At 52.4% G+C, this 20,963-nt stretch overlaps 6 protein-coding genes across 6 annotated transcripts; 3 read left to right on the top strand and 3 right to left on the bottom strand.

Annotated features, from left to right (window-relative positions):
* Positions 1-572: 572 nt before the first annotated feature.
* Positions 573-3,003, top strand: PG994_001338 (uncharacterized protein; the record flags this gene model as incomplete). Its single annotated transcript, XM_066852747.1, has 4 exons — positions 573-1,387; positions 1,438-1,741; positions 1,807-2,626; positions 2,702-3,003. 4 exons carry the CDS (start codon positions 573-575, stop codon positions 3,001-3,003), a joined length of 2,241 nt encoding a protein of 746 aa, XP_066720888.1.
* Positions 3,004-3,805: 802 nt separating this feature from the next.
* Positions 3,806-5,975, bottom strand: PG994_001337 (uncharacterized protein; the record flags this gene model as incomplete). Its single annotated transcript, XM_066852746.1, has 2 exons — positions 3,806-5,669; positions 5,935-5,975. The coding sequence occupies 2 exons, from the start codon at positions 5,973-5,975 to the stop codon at positions 3,806-3,808; spliced, it is 1,905 nt and encodes a 634-aa protein (XP_066720887.1).
* Positions 5,976-6,969: 994 nt separating this feature from the next.
* Positions 6,970-7,458, bottom strand: PG994_001336 (uncharacterized protein; the record flags this gene model as incomplete). The annotated part of the gene is made up of 1 exon (XM_066852745.1): positions 6,970-7,458. One exon carries the CDS (start codon positions 7,456-7,458, stop codon positions 6,970-6,972), a length of 489 nt encoding a protein of 162 aa, XP_066720886.1.
* A 4,137-nt stretch (positions 7,459-11,595) lies between these two features.
* PG994_001335 (uncharacterized protein) lies at positions 11,596-12,963 on the top strand (the record flags this gene model as incomplete). The annotated part of the gene is made up of 5 exons (XM_066852744.1): positions 11,596-11,600; positions 11,662-11,717; positions 11,968-12,325; positions 12,386-12,541; positions 12,600-12,963. 5 exons carry the CDS (start codon positions 11,596-11,598, stop codon positions 12,961-12,963), a joined length of 939 nt encoding a protein of 312 aa, XP_066720885.1.
* Positions 12,964-14,022: 1,059 nt separating this feature from the next.
* PG994_001334 (uncharacterized protein) lies at positions 14,023-17,699 on the top strand (the record flags this gene model as incomplete). Its single annotated transcript, XM_066852743.1, has 3 exons — positions 14,023-14,521; positions 14,914-17,302; positions 17,357-17,699. The coding sequence occupies 3 exons, from the start codon at positions 14,023-14,025 to the stop codon at positions 17,697-17,699; spliced, it is 3,231 nt and encodes a 1,076-aa protein (XP_066720884.1).
* Positions 17,700-19,350: 1,651 nt separating this feature from the next.
* On the bottom strand, positions 19,351-19,957 carry PG994_001333 (60S ribosomal protein uL24; the record flags this gene model as incomplete). The annotated part of the gene is made up of 4 exons (XM_066852742.1): positions 19,882-19,957; positions 19,694-19,806; positions 19,479-19,624; positions 19,351-19,450 (listed from the first exon to the last, which is right to left on the bottom strand). Exons 1-4 carry the CDS (start codon positions 19,901-19,903, stop codon positions 19,351-19,353), a joined length of 381 nt encoding a protein of 126 aa, XP_066720883.1. The 5' UTR covers positions 19,904-19,957.
* Between the last annotated feature and the right edge of the window lie 1,006 nt (positions 19,958-20,963).

Below are 20,963 nucleotides of genomic sequence, written 5' to 3'. Positions count from 1 at the left end.
GAATCACTGAATAGTGCACAGGACATGACGAGGCTCAAGGAGGAACCAAGTATCAGCGATCCTTTAGGCATGTCATACCTAGACTTACAGGGGGGAAAGAGACAGACCTCTTTGTTGTATATTTGGGTCGTGATGCATAGAAAGCAGCGTTCTACATCCATACAGTACAATTGGAAGCAGCAATGGGCAACCGTCATAAACTGTCTAATAAGGCCTCACCTCCCAATACCTGCTCCATCGAGCATTGCAAGTTCACTTGTAGATGAAGCCTTGCTGTATTGCTGTTGATTTCCCTGCCGTTGGAATGGACTGTATTGGATTAGGTAATGATAACTCAATGTGGGATTGGACAGCCACTTTAACTGAGCCCCACCAAACGCGTTAATTGCATACTCCTTGTCGCGTCCCGTCGCTGTGGCAGACGCGCGCTAACCTCAAGTGAGCTTTCTACGTACATAAGAATAACAAACAATCTTATGCCCAAATCGACCCAGTCAAATCCGGTATGCATGACTGAAGCAATACTTATACGGCCATAGGAGATTGAGAGAGTTTAGTACTGTGTGAGAGAGATGGTTCCGCGCAGGGTCATTGCGGACTCGGATGAGGAGGACGACGATGACTTCGATAGTCCTCTGAAACCGGCTCCCACCACGGCTCCCCAACATCATCATGCAGACGCCGAGGTCGAGGCTCCTGAGATGGAGCCACTGAGCCCTGTACATCAGATTGGTGACGCCTTACTACATCATCATGAATTTGGACAGCAGCAGCAACGAACATCTGGCTCGACGGACACCACTTTCTTCGAGAACATACATGATGAACACAGACTTATGGCTCAGCAGCAGCAGCAGCAGCAGCGTTCCAACCTCGTAGAGAATATTGTTCGTATGAGTCAGAAGGCAAGCGGCGGCACGAGCAGCAGCGGGGACAACGTGTCGCTGCCGCCCAAGACGGGGGGCAAGCCGGCCAAGTCGTCCAACGTGTCTTCGGCCACGGACGTCACGAGCCCCGCCGTGCAGCTGGCGCTGAAGAAGCAGCAGGAAAACAACAAAGGCGCCGCCGTGACGACCCTATCCGGGAAGCCGGTGAGCAACGCGAGCGAGATCACGACGCCGCGCAAGAGCGACGGCAAGGACGAGTGGGACGTCCCCTCTAGCGGAGACGAGGCACGCTCCACTCGGTCCGCCAAGTCCGGCGGCGGCAGCAGCGCTACCAAGACGTACGGGAAGAGGAAGCGGGGCAGCGTCTCGAAAGCTTCGGCCGCGGCGGCGAGGGATCTCTTCAACGCCGGACCCGCTGAGGAACTCGAGGTCGCCGAGGTCGACCGGAGCTCGTCGGACTGGCTGCCTGCTGCGAAGAAGGGGAAGATGGCCGAGATCGCGTCCGACGAGTCCATCATTCCGGATACCGGCAAGTTCTACATCGCCCCAGCAGCTTGACCGCCAGCCAGAAGGAGCAGTACACGAGGGTCCATGTTTCTTCGTCAGATGACAATAGCGGGCGAGGTGGTAGTGGTGGTGAAGTCGCTGCACCCGACTATTCTATGGCGCCTCCGCCTGCCTCTAAGCCCAAGTCGAGCTGCGCGACCACTATTGCTTATTCCACACCGAGCAGGTATGCGTCGTCCGGCCCCAGGCCGCCTTGGGAACTGGCGCAGCCTGCTCTCGAGGATGACGAGCCCCTTGGTATCGAAGACAATCAAGAAGGGCCAGAAATCACAGAAAATATCGTAGACGTAAGTATAATCATTACTTGAATATCAAAATCACAGGTGCTGCAAGCTAACATATTTCAACCCAGTTGACCTCATCCCCAGATATTATAACTTCCGCCAGCAGTAGATGGCGAGGACAACCAGCATCAACGGGGAAACCACCAAAATTACCGAGACAATTGTCTCGAGTGGACGAGGAAGGCGTCCAGCCGATCGGACGGTCTCCATCCCCGAAGAGACAGAAGAAATCGAAGAGACGTTCGGACGACGATGACGAGCTGGCCGGGGACGAAGGGTGGGATTCCGAGGACGTGGGGTTCCATCGGGAGGTCTACAAGCCGCGGCCCAGCCGCCGAAGATCTAACGGTGCTAAGAATAATGTTGGAGCGGCTGAGGCCGCCACCGATGATGACGTAATACAAGATATTCCACCAACGCAAGATCCTCACCAGCCTGCAATAACAACAACCGAGGCCGAAAGGGAAATCCTAGAAACCCCAGATATCGCCGCAAAGGCTCCAGATCCACCTCCAGTCATGGTTGGTGGGAAACCTCCGCCAAAGAAGAGAGGTCGCAAAAAAAAACAGCCGGTGCAGCCTTCGGCCAGCGATGAGCTGACGCAAGCTCAGACGCCGAGCGTGCTCGGAGTTGAGTCAGGCGCAGTGGAGGCAGAACCGACCGCGGCGCCTGCTGCTGCGGATCCCTATGCAGTGGAGGATGATGCGCCCGTCGAGAAGCCCAAGAAGAAGCGAGGCAGGCCGCGGAAATCTGATACGCCGGTGAAGGCCGCTGAGCTTTGTTCTATAAGGACGGAGAATAATACCCTTCCGAGCACAGCGGACCCGCTGGCCATGGATGAGGACATAGCCCCAGAGACCACTGAACGATCAGCAAGGCGTTCGGCGAGTGAGGAGATACCACCTCGGAGGAGGATGAGGATGACGAGGAGCCGGTGAAGAAGCGAGGAGGAAACCTATCAAGCGCGCAAAGCATCAGAACCTGATGCTACTACCCATGGGAGTGCCTCCCCGCTCCAGGAAGTCGACCGCAACACGAAACATCACACTCCTCCGGCAGTGGCAGCAGCCGAAGCCAGTGAATCGGAGAGCAGCAGCACTACTACTAAGAAGCCGGCTGCTATACCTGCGGCGGCGTCGTCGGCTGCCAAGAAGACTACTAACCCCGCGACGCCCTCGCAGCAGCAACCGGGCAAACCGGGTTACCGCGTCGGGCTCAGCAAGAAGTCGCGAGTCGCGTCCCTGCTCAAGATAATCCGGAAGTAAGCAAAAGAACAACAACATATGGAGTACAGCAAACAGAAAAACAAGCAAGCAAGCTCTCCACTTAGGAGAGCGCTTGTTATTAAGGGGAGTGTGAACGTGTACGAATGAATCCAACGATGGATTTTCGTCCCTGGGCAGGCGTTTCGTATAAAAGGGTCTTGCTTCCTGCCCTCCCTTTGGCGGCGCTGGCTGGGACGACAAGAAACTCATTAGATGGACAGTATGGTGAGAAGCGGTTGATAAGATACCCCCTGGTGCGCTTCGGGCGGGAGTCGTGGTGTAGCATGTACAGTCTAAAGTGTGCCCGTGGGCATTGTCTGCTTTTTGAGGCGTCGTCCAGACAGAACGATGTGACAACAAGTCTGGTGGCTATAGGAGCTTATATAGCCAGACAAGCTTGTCATTGACAGTTCCGTTGTAACAAAAGTAAGCAAGACAGAGAGACTATTGAGTATGCTTATTTGGAAGTTTGCAATGAAATTTCGACAACATATGCCAATTTCGTGACCCGTGACAATTACACAAGTCCTTTTCAAATGTAAAGATAATAATTTCATCAGTCACTTGTAGTACACGTATAAGTAGCTATCGCTCCGGTTCTACAGGGGTCTGAACCGTAGGCTAAGGTATATTCGTTCCGTTTTACACCGTGAAACAAACAAACAAATTCCCCCTTTCCGGGGTGCGTGTGTGGTGTTACAATTTCACGCTCCGTATGTGTATAAGTATTCAAATCATTTGTATGTGTTCGTGCGTTATAGCCATCACTTCTCCATCCATCCATCCATCAATCCCATTCCCGTCATATTCGTTCCGTCCAACGGTCCCACGCCGTCCGTTTCCTCTCGCGGTCACTCCCGGCGCCCTCGGCGTACTTGCTCTCCTCTTCCTCCCACTTGAGCCGCTCGACGCGGGTGCGGGCCAGGAAGGCCCGGACGAACTTCCAGGCCTCCGTGTCCGCGAGGTTCCAGGCCTCGATGGCGTTGCGGACCGTGACGTCCTTCTCGACCTTGCTCTTGCCCAGGTCTCGCGCCCGCTTCAGAAGCTCCGGCTCCAGCTTGTACTCGTCCTCCTTGGGCGGCGGGCCGTCGTCGGCGCTTTGGGCCTTCTTGGGCCGCCTCTCGGGTCCCGGCACGGGCGTCTCCGACGTGCCCTTGTCGGTCCCGTTGATCGGGATCGAGAAACCGAAGTACCAGTCCAGGTCATGGGGCAGCGTCTCGTGTTCGGCCGTCAGCCAGACAGAATGGGCCGTGGCATATTCATCGGCTACGGCCTCTTTGAATTTGAGGATTCGACCTCGGCCACCAAGCGGCACTCCGAGATACTCTTTGGTCAGTTCGTACAGCCAATTGTCCCGTACCATCGTGCGGCGAACCCAGGCAACATCGACATCGTTCTTGAGGGAATCGAGGGTCGCCAATGTTAACGGATGGGGCACTGTACCAATGTGGTACAGACCGGAGGTGTTACGATATCTAGCAGGCGTAGAGAGCTTCATGGGATGAGAGGCGATGCAAGGGGAGCACTTGGGTAGGTTTGGCGGGCAAGTAGTAGGCTCTGGCGTGTCACCACACTGAGAGAGCCAGTCCGCCAAGGAGAGCGCAGGCTCAATCATATGCGTCGTATGGGCAGGCAATGGCTTGAGAACGGAAATACCTAATGGGTGAAGATCCTGCCATGTGTTGTGAAGGTGTGAGTTCACGAGCAGGTTCAGGCTCTTTAAACCTGCAGCGCGGTTCCGCCTGATCTCCTCTGCGACCTTGGGGTACTCCTCATCGATAACGCTGGGGGCGTAGTAGGCCAGGCCATCATGGGACTTGTCGATCTTGAAGGCGTCGTTCGGTGCCGCATCAATCACATCCTTGGCATCCTTCTTCGCGGGGCTTCGGAGTGCCTTGGTGACGGCATCGGTAATCTTGCTCTTTGGGCCAGCATACAAGCCGTTCCCGAAGCCTTCCCACCTCGTCAGGTCAGGATACTCGCCCCTCCGTAAATATGTCAACAGGGGCTCCTCTCGCGCGCCCATGGGGAGGGTCAAGTAGTCCGACAGCATGCCTCCAGCCATGTTCTCCCAAGCTAACCAGCGCATCATGTTGGTCTTGAATTTGGGCTCGACCTCTTTTCTTTGCAGTTCATCGTACAATGGATTGGTCATGGCCTCTCCGGCACCGAGTATTACAGGCTTGAAGCCTTGCGCCCACCAAGCCCGTCGCCATGTCAGCAGAAGCGCGCTCTCGGCCTCCTTTGTCTCCTTCTCCCTCGGAATCGTGGTGTCGTAGTAGCAGTAGATCGGAGTCCGCTTCTTCAGCGGCGGAAGCAGCGAGCGGTTTTCATCGAGAGTGACCGAGGAAGAGAAGGGCCTGAGCCAGTTCCAGTTCGAATACCACGAACTGTCGCCATCGGTCGAGTTAGCCTGGAGGGGCGGGTGGACAGCGGGCTTGAACGGCTTGAGGAGACTCGTCGATAAGGTGTCTTTGAATTCCTGGAGCTTCGGGATCTTAGGAATCGATGGCTTATGTTCGGCGATCGACTTGGAAAGGCTCGGCCCTGTCGGGATGGCGCTGGGCAGGGTGAAGAAAAGGGTGAAGAGGGCGAAAATCCCAATGGCCACGAGGAGGAGGAGACGCGCCGCGGGGCAAACCGTATCGGCATTTTGAACGTCTGTGCTACTGAGCAACGAACAGAATGGTGTTCGAATTGCCCAGGCGCAGCGCAGATTATGGCAGGATATATACGCCTTGGGCGGGTTCAATTCAAGAAATGGAGGTCGGGCAGGAAATCTAGGTAGCAGCGCGCGGGTCGTACGGCCGCTAAGGTAAAAAAGAAGGGCAGATGGTTTGGAAGGACCGAAATGAAGGAATGAAAGAAGTTGGAAAATGGAGACTCTATGGATAAGGCCTTTCGTTGTCCTACAGATTGGCGTGGTGATACTAAAGCCAAAGGTAAAAGCCCGCTCGCTTCAGGAAGACCATCTATTTTGGTTGTGTTGGTGATGCTGGGAACCCCTTCCAACCCATATAACCTAAGCAGTGGAAGTTCGTCCGATCTATCCTATCGCAATTCAATGCGCCGGCAGGGTCATGAGTGGAAGCGTCTGGCGTCCAGTCACTGGCAAGAGGTTGCAGGCAAGCAGGGGTGGCCTAGCTAGCAGGCTTGCTTGGCACAGATTGACTTGAGTGGCGCTCTGGCCAATCCACATGCAGGCAGCAACACCCCACAATCTGTCTGTCATAACCCAAGGGTCTATCGTTAGCATTCCTACGTGCCTATCTCACGAGCTCGAACTGTGGAATATGCTACGACAGGTATAATATCTCAGTCTGTTATACTTTCTGTAATATAAAAACCAGGTTCTTGGGTGCTTGATAGGTGCCAAAGCAAGCCAGGTGAGTGAGTGTAAAGGGTTGGCGAGTTAGGTATGCGCACTGCTGTTCTCCTGAGAGTTTGATGCAATATACAGCTACTATCCATATCACATATCACTAAACTATACATATAATAGAGCCTTTGAGTCTAGAAGTAGTAGAAGAATAGATGAAACCTATGTTATACTTCTCAGTACAGGCGTTACATATGGTGCTTAAATGGCGATAGCCGTGGGGCGAGAAGAGCTACCGAATGAGCTTAGGTATTAGTATATAATCTGAGCGGGAGTCTCAGTAGTAATAAACTTATATATACTCAAGTACATAGTATAGAAAGTGATGTTGAGATCAGTAAGCTAGGTAACAACTGAACAAGAATGGTACAACATATCAGGCAGCACTTGCCTAACTTGAGCCACCTTATTGGAGGGCACCGGGGCACCGGCAGGTTCCGTACCTGTAAGTAGAACCATCCTAGGATTCAGGGGGTAAACAAAGCAATATGTTGCCAATGTTGGATTGGCATATTGAAGACAAACCGCGCAGCGAGAAACAAGTAGACAAGATATAACACCAGATGAGGTCAGCCACCGAACCTGACCTACGCGGCGATGGTGTCACCACCCATCTCGCCACCCAGCTCGCGGGATGTTGGTCCTCTTCTGGGCAATCCGGGGGCCATAGTCGCCTGAGCGTTTCCCCCATTCTCAATCAGGGGTGAATGATGGGCGTTTCCATTAGGAACATTGCCATTGCCACCAGAGGCATAGGTCCCCTTCTGTCTCGGCGTTCTCGTCTCGATATACGACTGCAAAGCGTTTCGTGCAGCTTCGACAACCTTATTAGCATGCTTCAGGGCTTCCTCCAAGGCGAGAGCTGTGGTGTCGGATTGGCCGTCTTTGGCAGATGCGGGCTTGGCGCTGCCATTCTGGGGTAGCTTTGCGTCCCCAGCTGCCTTTTCCTCTAGCAACTCTCTAATGTGCCCGTTGATCCACAGGCCTTCCAGCTGCCTCTCGGTCATATCGCGAGCCCCGCTGATATGACCCCGGCATGTTGGCTTGCCGCAGAGACAGTCGAACGGCTGGGCCATCTCCCATTCTGTGGATGGGTAGAAGAACTAGAATAAAGTAAGTTCATGTTTCTCTGATTAAGTATGTATACTCTCTGCAGGGTCAACCAACGGTCAATTCCTCTCCGGCTTGGATTCCATTGGGTCCAGCAATGACCTGCAAATTGGCAGTGTCGAAGATCTAATTGGCGTTAGACATGGTTGTGTTCGTCAGTGCGGTGTAGGGGTTGCTGGATCCAACTTGGATATGGCAGAACTGACCAGCGACGGTTCACAAGAATGGTTGATATACAAAAGGTCACTATTAAGATCCAGGTGTTTGTCTTTGCCGAATTGGACTGTGGCATAGGTTGGCTCATCACCAGTTACAAGCGTGCAAGGTGGGAACAACAGCTTGGCGTACAAGCCGAATGGTGGCAGTGAGACCTTGGACAAACTCTTCGAGGTGAATTCATGCTCGTTGATGATGACCTCCTGAATGTTCGGGTGGGAGGGCTGCTTCCAATGGGGTTTGAGAGGAGCCATGGGTGAGGTAATTATTGGACAGCCAATATATGTCATGTAGTGAGAAGCTAGCACGGGGTGTCGTTGGTCGTGGGCTTACAACCTGTTTCAAAGGAAAGAGATGATGCTCGCTTAAACGATCGGTGAAGTCCGTAGGTATGATTTGGCGATGTTTCAAGTAGCTGAGATAGCAAGGAAACGATGGAAGATTTACTGAAACCCGAGCAAACATGCAGTTGTGGAAATACGCCTATGTACGACTACTATTAGCAGGGCATGTCACATGTGTCAGCCAACCATCTCTGTCCCTTTTCTCCCCTCCTCCTGCGAGGTGTCTTGTGTGGCCTTTGTTTCCTGGTCTTCTCGGCAATCCCGTTGAGCCTCTAAGCCATCTGCTGTGGGGTAACACTGCGGGGTTAGTGCGAACTACTGGAGGAAAGGAGAAATAGCCACGGTAAAGAGAGAAGCTGAGGAGGGCAGGAGGGCAGGGGCATTCTTATCTTTAAGTTATTTTGCTGATAGTTAGAAACCGACCTATCACAGGTGCGCAGATTCCCACTTGGGCAAGACGGCCTACAAGCCATCAATCAATCCGAAGAAGGGGGAAAGTTGGGGGAGGAAACTGCAGTATGAGGTAGGTGGACAGGGCCGCCTAACACATTGATAGAAACCTGCAGGAACATAATTACGGTAGGCTCGAAGTACTAGGTTAATGCTCGTGCAAACCTTGAAATCAGTTACATTTCGAAGCTCGCCAGGTTCGAGAAGGGTTCGAGAACAATTCCACGGTGGAACTCGCTTCATGTTCGCTTAACTCGTTGCCGCCCAAAGAGTTAACGGGCCATGCAAACCATGAACCACGACGCTGGTTGGACCACCAACAAGAACCATTTTTTTAACTGAAAGCAGATATCGCTTTCATTTCGGATAATGTTGCATATGGCTTGACAGTCACGCTTGGCCGCTATAACCCTAGATACACTGTGTTGGGCGTCAATTGTCAGGTTTCTAGATCATAGGTAACACTTCTCCAACACGGAAGCCTGAAACACGATGCCGCAAACTGTTACCGCCTACTGGGCAACATTGGTACGAGAAGTGCCGTGTTGTGCGCTGCATCGATTACAGGCGCTTGACTTGCCCAAAGAACCCAATGCGGCTCGGATCTCCACATCACTCGGCTAGAAAAGAGCCTCGCAGGATTTCAATATATGTACGATTGGTTTCATTGATCCTTGGCCCCACGCAGTCCCGGTCCGAGTTGAATCGAAATGCCGTTCCTTCTCCGAAAAAGACAATAGGGCCGTCCAGGAGGTGTGCCATCCAATATCGACAACCTGTTAGATGACGCCTCATGTCCATCTGCGCATTCTTGATCGTCGACACCCCTGCCCCTCAAGATATCGGATACCGGTCGTCGGATGACAAGCCAGCGGGCATGACATACGTGCAGCATGGGATCATGCAGGGAGGTTCGTGCGTTACATTTTGCAGATAAAACCCGAGCTTTTGATTGCCCTGGGGGCAAACCTCACATATCTAGATAAGTATGTCTTCTTCAGTGACACCACCTTACCTAGCATCCTTGCTTCTTACTACCATTATAACAGCCATGGGAAGCCAATGACATGGCTTGCAGAAACGTCGCTATGACAAAATGAATCACCAACTAGACGAGCGGAGCATCATGGCCCCGACGAATAGGCCCCGAACGCACTCCTTCGACGACAGCATGCTGTCACTCACTCCATTCGAAGAGCAAACCCCCTAGCACCGGGGGACCAAATTATGGTAGAGCACGTTTCATAGAGCTCACCAACGTGGGATGTTCAACGCGCGCGGGCCCATAGGATAATCACGCCCTACACCACCAAGACCACTCTCGCCATGTAACGCAGGCAGCGTCTCATAGAGTGACTTCATGTACCAGTTTGCTCGGGCCCTCTCGAGTTTTACCCATCGGGTATGAATTCCTTGGGCATCGCCATGTTAGACCCAAGCGCAACCACATATAAATACCAGTGAGGTAGGGTGGTCTACGTGGTCCAAGATTCTTCCTTCCAACTACACAGCGGTACCATTCTGACCGGCATCACCACACCTGCTACTCTTTTACGTATAAGCCTCCAGTCAGTCTCAGTATCTGAACAGTCTTCTGCTCTTACATCAAGACTTCAAACAACGAAACACACATCCACGCTGCCATGTTTGGCAGATGCGGCACGGAGTTCCCTGGAAGGAACTGTGGGGGCTTTCCTGAGCCCCATGGTATTCCTACACGCCCAGAGAACTTCAATAATCAGTATAAACCGATTCCGCCGCCTCACCCGGATCCACCAACCCCGCATCCTCCGACTCCGAATGGCCGTTCAATTGTCTCGGCCGATTGAGTATGTCCGATAGAGACGACTATTCGCAAAAACAATAACCACCATCTCCACTTCTTGCTTTGGATATTGTCTCTAGGATATCAATACCGTCTATTTTCTCAAGTAAGCTGGGAGTGCCTCTGTCACCGTCCTTGGCTAACAGCAGCGGTTTTGGAAAGTTATCGGATGTATTAATTTCGGGGGCCGGGGCGGGAATCTGGATATATCATATTACGTCGGACAGAAGGATTTCCTCCAACACTTTCCGTGAAGCATTTTTGGCACGGCGGAGTTACAGCGGAGGTACAGCGGACGTTGGGATGACGTTAAGATTGACTGTGCATCATGTAGCCAGAAGGGTCTTCACTTATGGCAAGCCACCTGCGGGTATGCATGTTACACTATGCTGCATGCAGAGATTGCTTACATGTACGGTTCTTTTCTTACTTCCAATCATATACTCTATCACCTTTAGGCATATTGGGATGCTACATTTCACCCATGCAGGCAACAAGGAATGTGCATATGAGGACCTTGCCGCGAGCACCGGCAGAATACAAGGGCACACGGGCCCCAGTAAACGGGCCCTGCTGCAGTTCAAGGTTCGGCATATACCGAATGCAAGCGGCAATATCGCCCTTCCAATGACGAGCATGACGAATGCCTGCGCTGCGGTACGACGCACAGTAGATCATACAATCCCAGGTGGAGGGTAGGCATGCTCTTCATTGGTACATACTCTAGAACACCGCGGAGATAGTCTTCATGCAGCATGCAGGTTCGTATTCAGGCCGAAATGCGTTCTTGGGCTAGGATAGCCGGATGTCAGGCCGGACTGGCCTTTTATGCTTGGATACTGAGCAGGACGACACGGGTCTGTTGCCTATTACACGCACCCCCATATGCTGCTCTTCAAGGAGGAGGTTATCATGGTGCTCTCCGAAATCCAACGACTGCTGCTCGCTTCTACCGGCACATGACTGGTATTTCGGCAGCACTGCTGGCGAGATCTTGGTTCACTGCATGGTCCAGGCTTGTTGTATAGATATACCCCATGCGAGGACCCGCCATCTGGAGACATGGTGGATCGTCGTTTGCTGGGGTTGGACTGATGCCTACGAGATGTGTATTCAGATGGGAAAACCTGGAGCCACTAGGTACCGTTTCAGTAAACACCTGTTCAAACGGCAGATCGATAGATGTCAATACTCAGATCTTAGAGCTTAAACCAGCCTTGTGAGGCTATGGTTATCTTGATGCATCGCCCAAGCTTCCTTTGCTCGCCATGATGTAGGGCGTGTAAGTTCGTGGGATTCAGACCGTCGTACGTTGGATACTGTCGGCTTACCAGATCTCGGCTTACTACACTTGAGCTCATTGTGGTTCCGCCCAGATCTTCCAAGCATTGTAGGAGTCTGATTGGGCAATGTGAAGAGCTATATTTCGTCATCTTAAGCTGACAAATTGTATATGTTACGTACTTCGACGCTGTACTCTTGCATAGGAGCTGACTGCATAAGAGCCAACTGCATAGGTTAGGGGCCAACTGCATTATTCGTATGTTCGTATACAGCGCAATATACATGGTCAGCCCTAGAACCGGCCATTTCACAAAATTCATACGATCTGCTATTCATTGCTGCATACTGTATTCCAGCTGGAAGTAAGGAAAAGTACTATCAGAACTCACTAACAAGAAAATGGCACCCGAGATCTTTTACCGGCCTGAATGGCTATCTGGCCGGCAGGACTGCCGAAGCCGTGCTGAAGGCCGGCTACGACGTGCGGGGCACCGCCCGCCGCCTCGCCGCGGGCGACAAGGTCAAGGACGCCCTGGCCGCGATGGGCTACCCGGAAGGCCGCGTCGAGGTGGTCGAGGTGCCCGACGTGAAGGTGCCGGGGGCCTTCGACGACGCCGTCAAGGGGTGCCATGCGATCCTGCACCTCACGTCGCCCGTGGACGAGATCTTCACGACGGCGCCGCCCGAGGTCGTGCGCAAGGCCACGAGCAGCGTGTAGGGGCTCCTAGACTCGGCGGCGGCGGGGGACGGACAGTTAGCGTCGGTCGTCTACAGGTCGTCGACGGCCGCCATGTTCGAGGTCGAGGGTGACCAGGCCCGCCGCTTCGACGAGGCGGACTGGAACACGGGCGCCGAGCGCGCGGTCGAGGAGAAGGGCAGGGACGCTGGGCCGTTCGATGCGTACTGTGCGGCGAAGACGGCGTCTGAGAGGTTGGTGTGGCGCCTTCGGGAGGAGAAGAAGCCGAAGTTCGGGGTCACTGCGGTGCAGGCTAGGTACGTGGTGTCGCTTTCCTAACTGCCCTCTCTCCCTCCCTTTACCCCTTCAAGCTCTTCTCGCTATTTCTCATTATGGGGACGGGGAGAGGCTGCTCTGCTCGGCGGGCCGGGCTGGCGGCCAGGCGTTCGCGGACATCCTGGCGAAGTATACGGCCGGGAAGAAGAAGGAGTGGGAAGGAGAAGGGGTCCGGCTGTGGAGGGGCAACCCGGGGCAGGGGTACACCGAGGGGTACGGGCCCTACGAGGGGGAGCTGTGGCTCGAAGCTGGCAAGGCTGTCAGGATGACGGGCCGGGACTGGATCCCGCTGGAGACGTGCGTGGTTGACTCGGCGGAGTTCTTCAGGAGATGTCTGTAGTGAAGGGATGGAACACCTGACTGTATTCAGGATGAGTCCATGGTCGGGAGCTGTAATACTTCACGAATGCTTACGGAGCGGGACGGGGTCTTGGTACCAATACGTCAAACACCTATCTCGCCGTTGTTAGCAACCGTGAACCTCCATAAAAATGTAGTGTTGGTTGTCAATGCAAGGATCTTTCATATAACAAGATCGAAACTCATCTACGTCGGGACCAATTATTTGCTGCCGTGTCCTTTACTTCTTACAGGATGTGAATAGCTCGGTTGCCATCGTGAAAAATGGGGGCCATCCATTCATTTTAGATGCCAATACCTCTGAACGCAGAACCGCATTCCCGTCTTCCCCCTCGTAGGTGTGATTCTGGTCGCCATGAAGTAAATAATTCCCGTTGTGATAAGGGAAGGCAACCACGTTTGGGCAAGATATTATTCTCGTTAATTGGAAGCAGCCCCGTTCCACACTTACCGGGTGGCCATGCACATCGGAACGCTCTTGCAGTTCGAGCATATATCCCATTCGAGTTCCTCCCACTTATCCACTTCATCTTTAGAAGCCACTTTGGACAGTGAAGTCCAGCTTCCCAATGCCATCGGTAAAAGCACCGGAGCTTTTGTCTTGGCTGAATGAACATTCCATCCCATCTTTCACCACCCACTCACCACGTCCATCTTCTCTCACTCTCATCCCCGTCTTACCAACCAAATACCCAACTTCATCTATCTCTCTCTTTCTCTTCTCTCTCTCAATTTTGCACACTCTCGCCCCCGTAGACAGGGCCTCGGACAGTTGGAAGATCTTGTATGTCTAGCATTCGCTACCGGCTCGCGGAGCTCACTCTTTTCTTGGTAAGTTTGGCATCGCCTAGTGTCCAATTTGGGCTTATCCGCCCTACCTCTGTGAATGCAGTCCTACTCCGGTCCCCTTTTCGAGGTGTCATCCACCTGCCTTCAGACCACACACGCATCTCACCCGGCGATGTTCTCAGTCTTGCCCCCTTTCGTCATCCACTCGCTTCTTGGGAATCGGTAATGCAACCGGTGCTCCGTGACAACCATGGCTCCTCGCAGAACAATCATCAAAAAGCTCTACAAGCGGCTGCGGACAAATCAAGCCGAAGACGACTGCTTGACTGCATTCCAGTTTGTGGAAATCAAGTTCTACCTCAAGCATCACCGCCGCTGCCGTCACATCATCATCAAAAACGATTTGCCACATGACTACCTTGCTTGTTTTCTCCCAGACAACTTACCCACATTCATCCTGTCCCAGTTGGAAGCTCAGAGGCTTGTTACTGACGATTCCAGACTGTCTGTTCAGGTCTGGTCCGCTATCCAGATCATCTCGGCTTGCTTTAGCAGCAACCCTTCGCACACGCGGTCGTATCCCACGCTTTTCCACTGGCGCAGTTCCAACAAGCGACGAAGCTACTACCTATTCTCCTATCTGACCCGTAAGATGGCCCGAAAGTACAAGACGGGCGAGCTGCTCGACTTACGAGACATACGTCCTTGCCCGGATATCTTGGATCGAGTGCAGCGGAACCCAGATGTCGGTACGTACTGCTCATTTCATAAGGTTGTTCTGTGGTGCACCACTTGGGCTCTCTTCCCTACATTGAATGCATCTTTGGCCATCGAACAATCGTCCTTTTCCCATCCAACTACCTCTCTCGTCTTAAGCTCGCAATTCTTTTGCGCTAAGAGCTTCCGTCCCAATGCAACAATCGTCTCAAGTCTGCAGCTCCTCTGCCCTCCCCAATTCCTCTGAAGTATCTCACTTGCAACTCACACACACACCTCACCCTCCGTTCAACTTCCGTCCCATCTATTATTTTTGTCCCAGTCACAGTTCATTGCCTCATCTTCGTTGTCCCAAAAAGGAGAAGAGAAAACGATTCATTCACATTTTCACTCTCACCCTTCAGGACATCGCTAATTTGAGCAGCCGATATTGTCACAGGTCTCAGAAGGAACAGCACTTTAAGTGACAGTTCCAAAGTCGCCATGGCACATCGCGCCAAGAAGATCAAGGAGGAAGCCGCTTCTACCGACAGCGAGGACCAAGTCTTGTTTCAAGGTCGAAAGGCTTCGCGTCCCACAGTCTCAAATGGAGATGCCGCAGCAGACACCAAGCCCCCACGTCGCAACGATCCTGATCGCATTGCACATGAGCCTTTGCCTGCTCCCACTGGTCTTGCTGCACAGCAAAGCGAGGGATTCCAGCGTTTCTTCAAGGCTGTAGTTTCTCCTACTCACGTTAGGGTGACGGCTGGCGGTCGCATTGTGCCCAACACACGATCCACAGCATCTCCCACGGCCAAATGGGACAAGGAGCTACCTAATTCTGAGAACGACACCAGCGACATCGGCAAGAGTAGCCACCTTGATCAGCAGGTGCCGGCGGCTGATCCTGCAACCTGCCAAACTGCACCACCTGTTATGGCTCCTCCCATGGCCTCGCCTATGTACCCAGGCTTTCCTGCCATGTATCCTCCTATGGCTGGTCACATGCCGTACTACCCAATGGCTAGCGGCATGGGTTATCCGTTTGCGATGCCCTACCCCCCTGTGCAGGCAGCTCCCATGGCTGGCGGATCTCAGAATGCCATGCCACAAGCTCCAATGCCTCAGCAAGCAGAGAACCCCACGACTGTGCCCAAGCCTGAGAACCGACAGGACTCGAGAAAGCCGAAACCAGCTCCGCTGAAACTATCACCTCCAGAGCAGTTTGACCAAAACAGGCCATTCTACTACAACGGACACTTCATCTATCCTCCCTTGGGCTCTGGCCCTATGCAGAGTCCACTCCCCCAAATGACGCCAAGCTCGTGCTTCCATCCTGGCTTTGCTGGACCCCCTGGACATCCAGCGCTTGCTCGTGTTGGATCATTTGCTCAACCATCTTCAGTCTCGTCCTTGCCAAGCCCTCACGTCATGCCTACTCAGACCAGCATGCCCCTGACTGCCAGTGCTGTACCTCCTCAGCAAGTTGCTCCGCAAGTTCAAGGAGCTCCGAAATCATCTGCATCAAATCAGTTCTCTTCTGGTGCCAAACCTCCGCCATCTTCGATCAAGCCAAGTGAGATCACCAAGGTTCAGCTCAGCTCTTTACGCTCACAACTCAAGTATTACGAGGATCAGTTGCAATACAATAAGCATCAGATTGACGAGGAAAAGACCAAGGAGCAAGTTGGGGCCATTCGCCAATTGATTGATCGGTTTGAGCACAACTTTGGTATGCAGATGCATTTTGAAACATCGCATTACAGTGGCAGCGACGCCAAGAGCACCAACGAAGCTTCAAACCCTGGAACAGAAGCTGCACCATGCCAAACACCCTCACGCGAGTCCAGCATGCAGGAGAGTGATGATGCGCCAGTGCCTATGGTGCAGGCGAACTCGATTGCTTCAAGCAGACGCGGTAATCCTACATTGGCCCATACGCAATCAATAGATCAGATTCGCCTACGCACTGCCAAGGAGCGACGTCAGGCTGCTGGAATCAACTCTTCTAAGGGTAATGATACTTCAGCTGCCTTGGACGCCCTTGTTGCACGGCTGAGTATGTCAGGTGACGACTCTAAGAGCTCGTTGTTCATGCCTCCTGCTACTACCTCGTCTTTTGAGCCTTCAAATACTTCTTCATTGTTGGCTGGAAAACCGGCTGTTATGGAGCCCAGCACCAACACAATATCGCATAACAACATGCAACTGGAGAGAAGCAGCTCTCTGCTTCGCCCTCAGCAGAGCCAATGGCAGGACTTTGGATCTTACGTCGCTGTCGGAAGTGCTCTCACACATCCTGGTCTTGGCCATCCTGCTGTAAGCATCAGTAGCTACGCTACGCCGTACTTGGTTGGCCAGCTTCCCCAGGGAATCACTCCTCAAGCAGCTCGTGGCACCGATTATTTGTACGCACGAGAGCTCACGGAAGAAGAGAAGCGTGCTCGTCATGTCTACTGGGGCCAGGTTTCCATCAAAGGCTCAGGCCTTCCTAAGTTCGATGGAAAAGACTTCTATCCCCCCACACCAACTAAGGAGCCGCCTCCCGGTTCTGAACCCAAGGTACGCAAAAGAGTCCTTGCAACTGGCCGCCCTGATGTGGACTTTGGTTTTGCAAAGCCGAAGAAGACTACAGCAGATCCATTTCAGGCTGGCGGAGACAAAGGCACTGGCAAGGTCAGCCATGCTGTCCCGATCATCAACCCAGAAACTCGGGATCCACTAGACTGCCTCCAGACCCCCAAAGACAGCAATGACACCAAGTCATCCACTGCTCCGACTAGTGATCAAAAGCCACCCTCGCCTAGTCGCCGTATCTTTGATCGATCAAGGTGTGTATTGACCTATGCTTTGTTGAATCCTCTGCCCAAGCTAATCAGACTTAGTACCAAATCCAGCAATGATCTATGGCATAGCATGCTGAAGAAGGGTACAGCCAGCGGGGTTGCTGTACCTAGAACAGTATCTTCAACCACTGCAACCGGCTATGTCCCTACTCTGTCCAGTCATGGCACAGCATCACTCGCCCCTGCTTTTGTCAATGCCAATGGCCACGCCATGCGCTCCCTCTTGGGCAAAGCTGAGCAGGATCCTATCGGCATGCCTGCGGACAAGGTTGGAGAGAATCGACCTCCTCAACAGCAGACTCTCAAGCAGCAGGACGATATTGCCGACTTGCATCAGCGAATGCTCCGTGATGCCGAGAGACGGGGCATCAACTGGCAGTGAAGGACGGTGGATTTGACTATATCCATCAACTCAGCAATTATTGATTTCTACCATGAGCATGAGACAGAGAGTCTTGACGTTAACGATGCCGTTTGATTTGGACTTGCCCTGACGAGGCGGCGGGCATTCACGAAACCACGTTTCATCGAATATTCCATCATCGTTTGTACAATTAGCTTCATCTGTATGACCAAAGGCCCACGGTTATGAGAGGCCGTAGCATTTTATTCTTCTGCGTTGCATTTTTCTCAAGGGGAAAAGGCCCCGACAAGACTAGGAGGAAAGGTTTGTGCTTGAGCTGGTCGCACGAGCAAAGGCATGGCTAATCACCATGTACCAGCTATCAAGGATCATGCTCAGCTCAGCACAGCTCAGCACACTCACACTCAATACTAGTTCATAGAGATACGTAATTGACTTCATAGCTATATGTCGGTGGTCTTTCTCGCGCCAGTTGTTAGGTAAATGGCAAATACAGAGTTAGATTATAAAGTGAAGTCAAACTTATTGATTTTGTCCCAAGTGCAGTAAGACCAGATCGGGATGAACTACATCGGCGATTTGTACATCGTGGCCTAACGCAAAAAGACAACTGCGAGGCAATATTGACCCATTGCAAGATATGATTGCTCTTGCCCAACCCTTCATGCTTCACCAACCCGTTTCGGTTGAGAGATGGTTCTCACAGCAGGGTTCACAGGAGTAGGAGGCACAACACTTCTCAAAATGGGTGGTGCAGCTTGTGTTCGTAACATCACGGCAATGAACCAGACAGGCATAGGTAAGATGCAAAACAGGTACATGAGGAAATTTTATTCTATCAGCTCTAGCTCCGAAGGAGACAGCACCTCGAATTAGAGAGTATATAAAAATGTGCCTCGCCATCAAACTTCCAGCCTCATTGACACGAAGTCTACAAAGAAAGTCTGCAGGCGAGAGCGACGGAGCCATGATTCATAGATTGACCCATCTTTTGGTTTGCTCTTCGCCAGTCGTATACCTCGAAGACCACGGATGTTTACTGGTCAACAGGAGATATCCTAGCGGTGGTATGGTACATATTATGCATGAGATGAATGTCACGACGACTTACCGGAGGCCAGCCCAGGGTACATGTTTCCGATCAATCAAGACCTCATGCCTGAGCTGATCGAGTATTCGATGTAGAAAGCTAGATGAAGTAGGTATGAATGATAAGAAGCCAGTCAAGTAAAAAGTCAAGTCACAGTCGGTGCCAAGCAAGCGAGCAATGAAGCAGGCTTCGGGATTGAACCTCCCATGGAGCATTTCACAGGCTATGGTAGAAGCGAGTGAAATGGCCATTGTGTGTGCAAATGTTTCTCTTTTTTGTCGTAGTGGCTGTGGCATCTAATACTGGAAAACCCAAGCCAAAGCCAAACCCTGCCTCCTCGTGTCGCTTCCAATAACCTTTTTGGGGAGCCGAGGAGCCGAGTAGTCCGTTCCGCAGACGCCAGTGATATCACTTTCCTTTTGTACCTCGTGAATGCCTTGCCCATCGAAGTGTTGGCAACGCAGCGCTGCTTCATCCCCACAAGCGGGGTCATTCCTCATAGTCGTAACCCGGCTGATCTCATGATTGCAGTAGAACGGAAGAGAGTTTTCGCAGCAGCAGCAGAAGAGCAACAGACGTCTAAGACTGCTGCTTCTTGCGGAGCTCACGGCCGATCTTGATGCGCTCCAGGATGTCCTCACGGTCTTTGTCAAGCTTGAGCTTGGTGATGACGCAGTTGCTGGGGTGGATGCCCAGGAGGGACGGACTGGCCGGAGACCTTCTCGCGGGTGACACGGTCGACGTGGATCACGTACTTGAGACGGTAGACGGAAGTGACCTTGCCCTCACGGCCCTTGGCACCGCCACGGACGATGGTGACCTCGTCATCCTTGCGGATGGGGATGCTGCGGACCTGCAAAGAAAGAAAATGTTAGTACGGCGGATTGCGATTGCAAAGACACACAGAAGATTTTCAACTTACGTTGTACTTCTCACGGAGCTCCTTGGACAGGGAAGCGCTCATGATGTTGCGGCGCACCGAGGAAGGGGCGGAGAAGTGAGCCTTTCTCGACTTGCGTCGAGAGCTGGCGGTGCCTAGACGAAACATAGCAATGTCAGCAAAACTGTGACACAAGATATTAATTCAACATTGGCAACATAACAACGTACCGGAAGCCAAGTGCTTGGTCATTTTTGCTGTCGGTTAGTCGAACGTGACGTTAGGTGTTGACTGGGCGAGTTGCGTTCGTGAGGTGAAGTAGCGGAATGGACAAGCAGCTTTTGGATTTAGCGGAGGAAAAAAAGTTCAGAGGGAGAATGGACAGATTCGGAATTTCCGCCCTTGTGTGGTGTGCCCTAACTTCTGCAAGTGGGTGGGTGGTTTTTGGCTGGTCCAGACAGCTTAGCCCCACCTAGCCACGCTAGTCCAGAAATCCAGCTGTGGCTAGCTAGATTATGCCCACCAGACTGCCAGAAGCTCTCACCACCACAACCGACTGGGGCCAAGGTTACATCGTTCAATTAGAAGACCCATTTCTTTTCTCCTCTGTCGCCATCCACACAATATATTACACAATAAGACATTTTCTACCCAATGATCCAATTAAGTTGTTCGTTCAGAAGCCCGCTTGGCTTAGTGGTAAAGCGCATCACTAGTAATGATGAGATCACTGGTTCGATTCCAGTAGTGGGCATATATCAACACATGGCTTTCTTTTTGCACGTTATTCACCTCACCTTTTTGCCTATGTCTACTGGTAGGATGCCATCTCTTCAAGTGGCTTACTCGTGAACTCACCTAACCAGCTTCCTAACTCTTTTTTGGTATTACTTTCTCAACTACCTTGACTAATCTAAGTTGGCACCGATATTGATAGTGATTGTGCATTTGACGTGTCTGCTGGGAGAACGATGATGTTGAATTGCTCTAGTGTTAGCAACCCGAAATTTGTTGGTGAAGGGCCCCCCGAGTGTCCTCGTTGAGATCGGAATGACGGCTCTTTTGACAAAGGTATCGCTCAGATTCATGAAACGCATATATCCAAAATCACTCGAGTCTCCGAACATATATGGCAAACCCGCAAGCCCTGTCAAAAAATTAATGGCCGGCAGCTTTAACGTGCTATACCCTCTCCGAATCGAATGTTCGCCCGCCGCTGTCCTCCTGCGCATACCCTTACCCAGCCTGTCTGACTTCCCTGGGGAAAACAAAAGCCGGGGATGTTGTGACGGCTACGTACCTATGTACTTGG

This window comes from Apiospora phragmitis, assembly GCF_038363925.1.
Source record: "Apiospora phragmitis strain CBS 135458 chromosome Unknown utg000002l:1.0-5516284.0:1.0-5523493.0, whole genome shotgun sequence".
NCBI lineage: Eukaryota > Fungi > Ascomycota > Sordariomycetes > Amphisphaeriales > Apiosporaceae > Apiospora > Apiospora phragmitis.
Note: the sequence above shows the minus strand (reverse complement) of the source record. Positions and strands in the feature narration are given on the sequence as shown.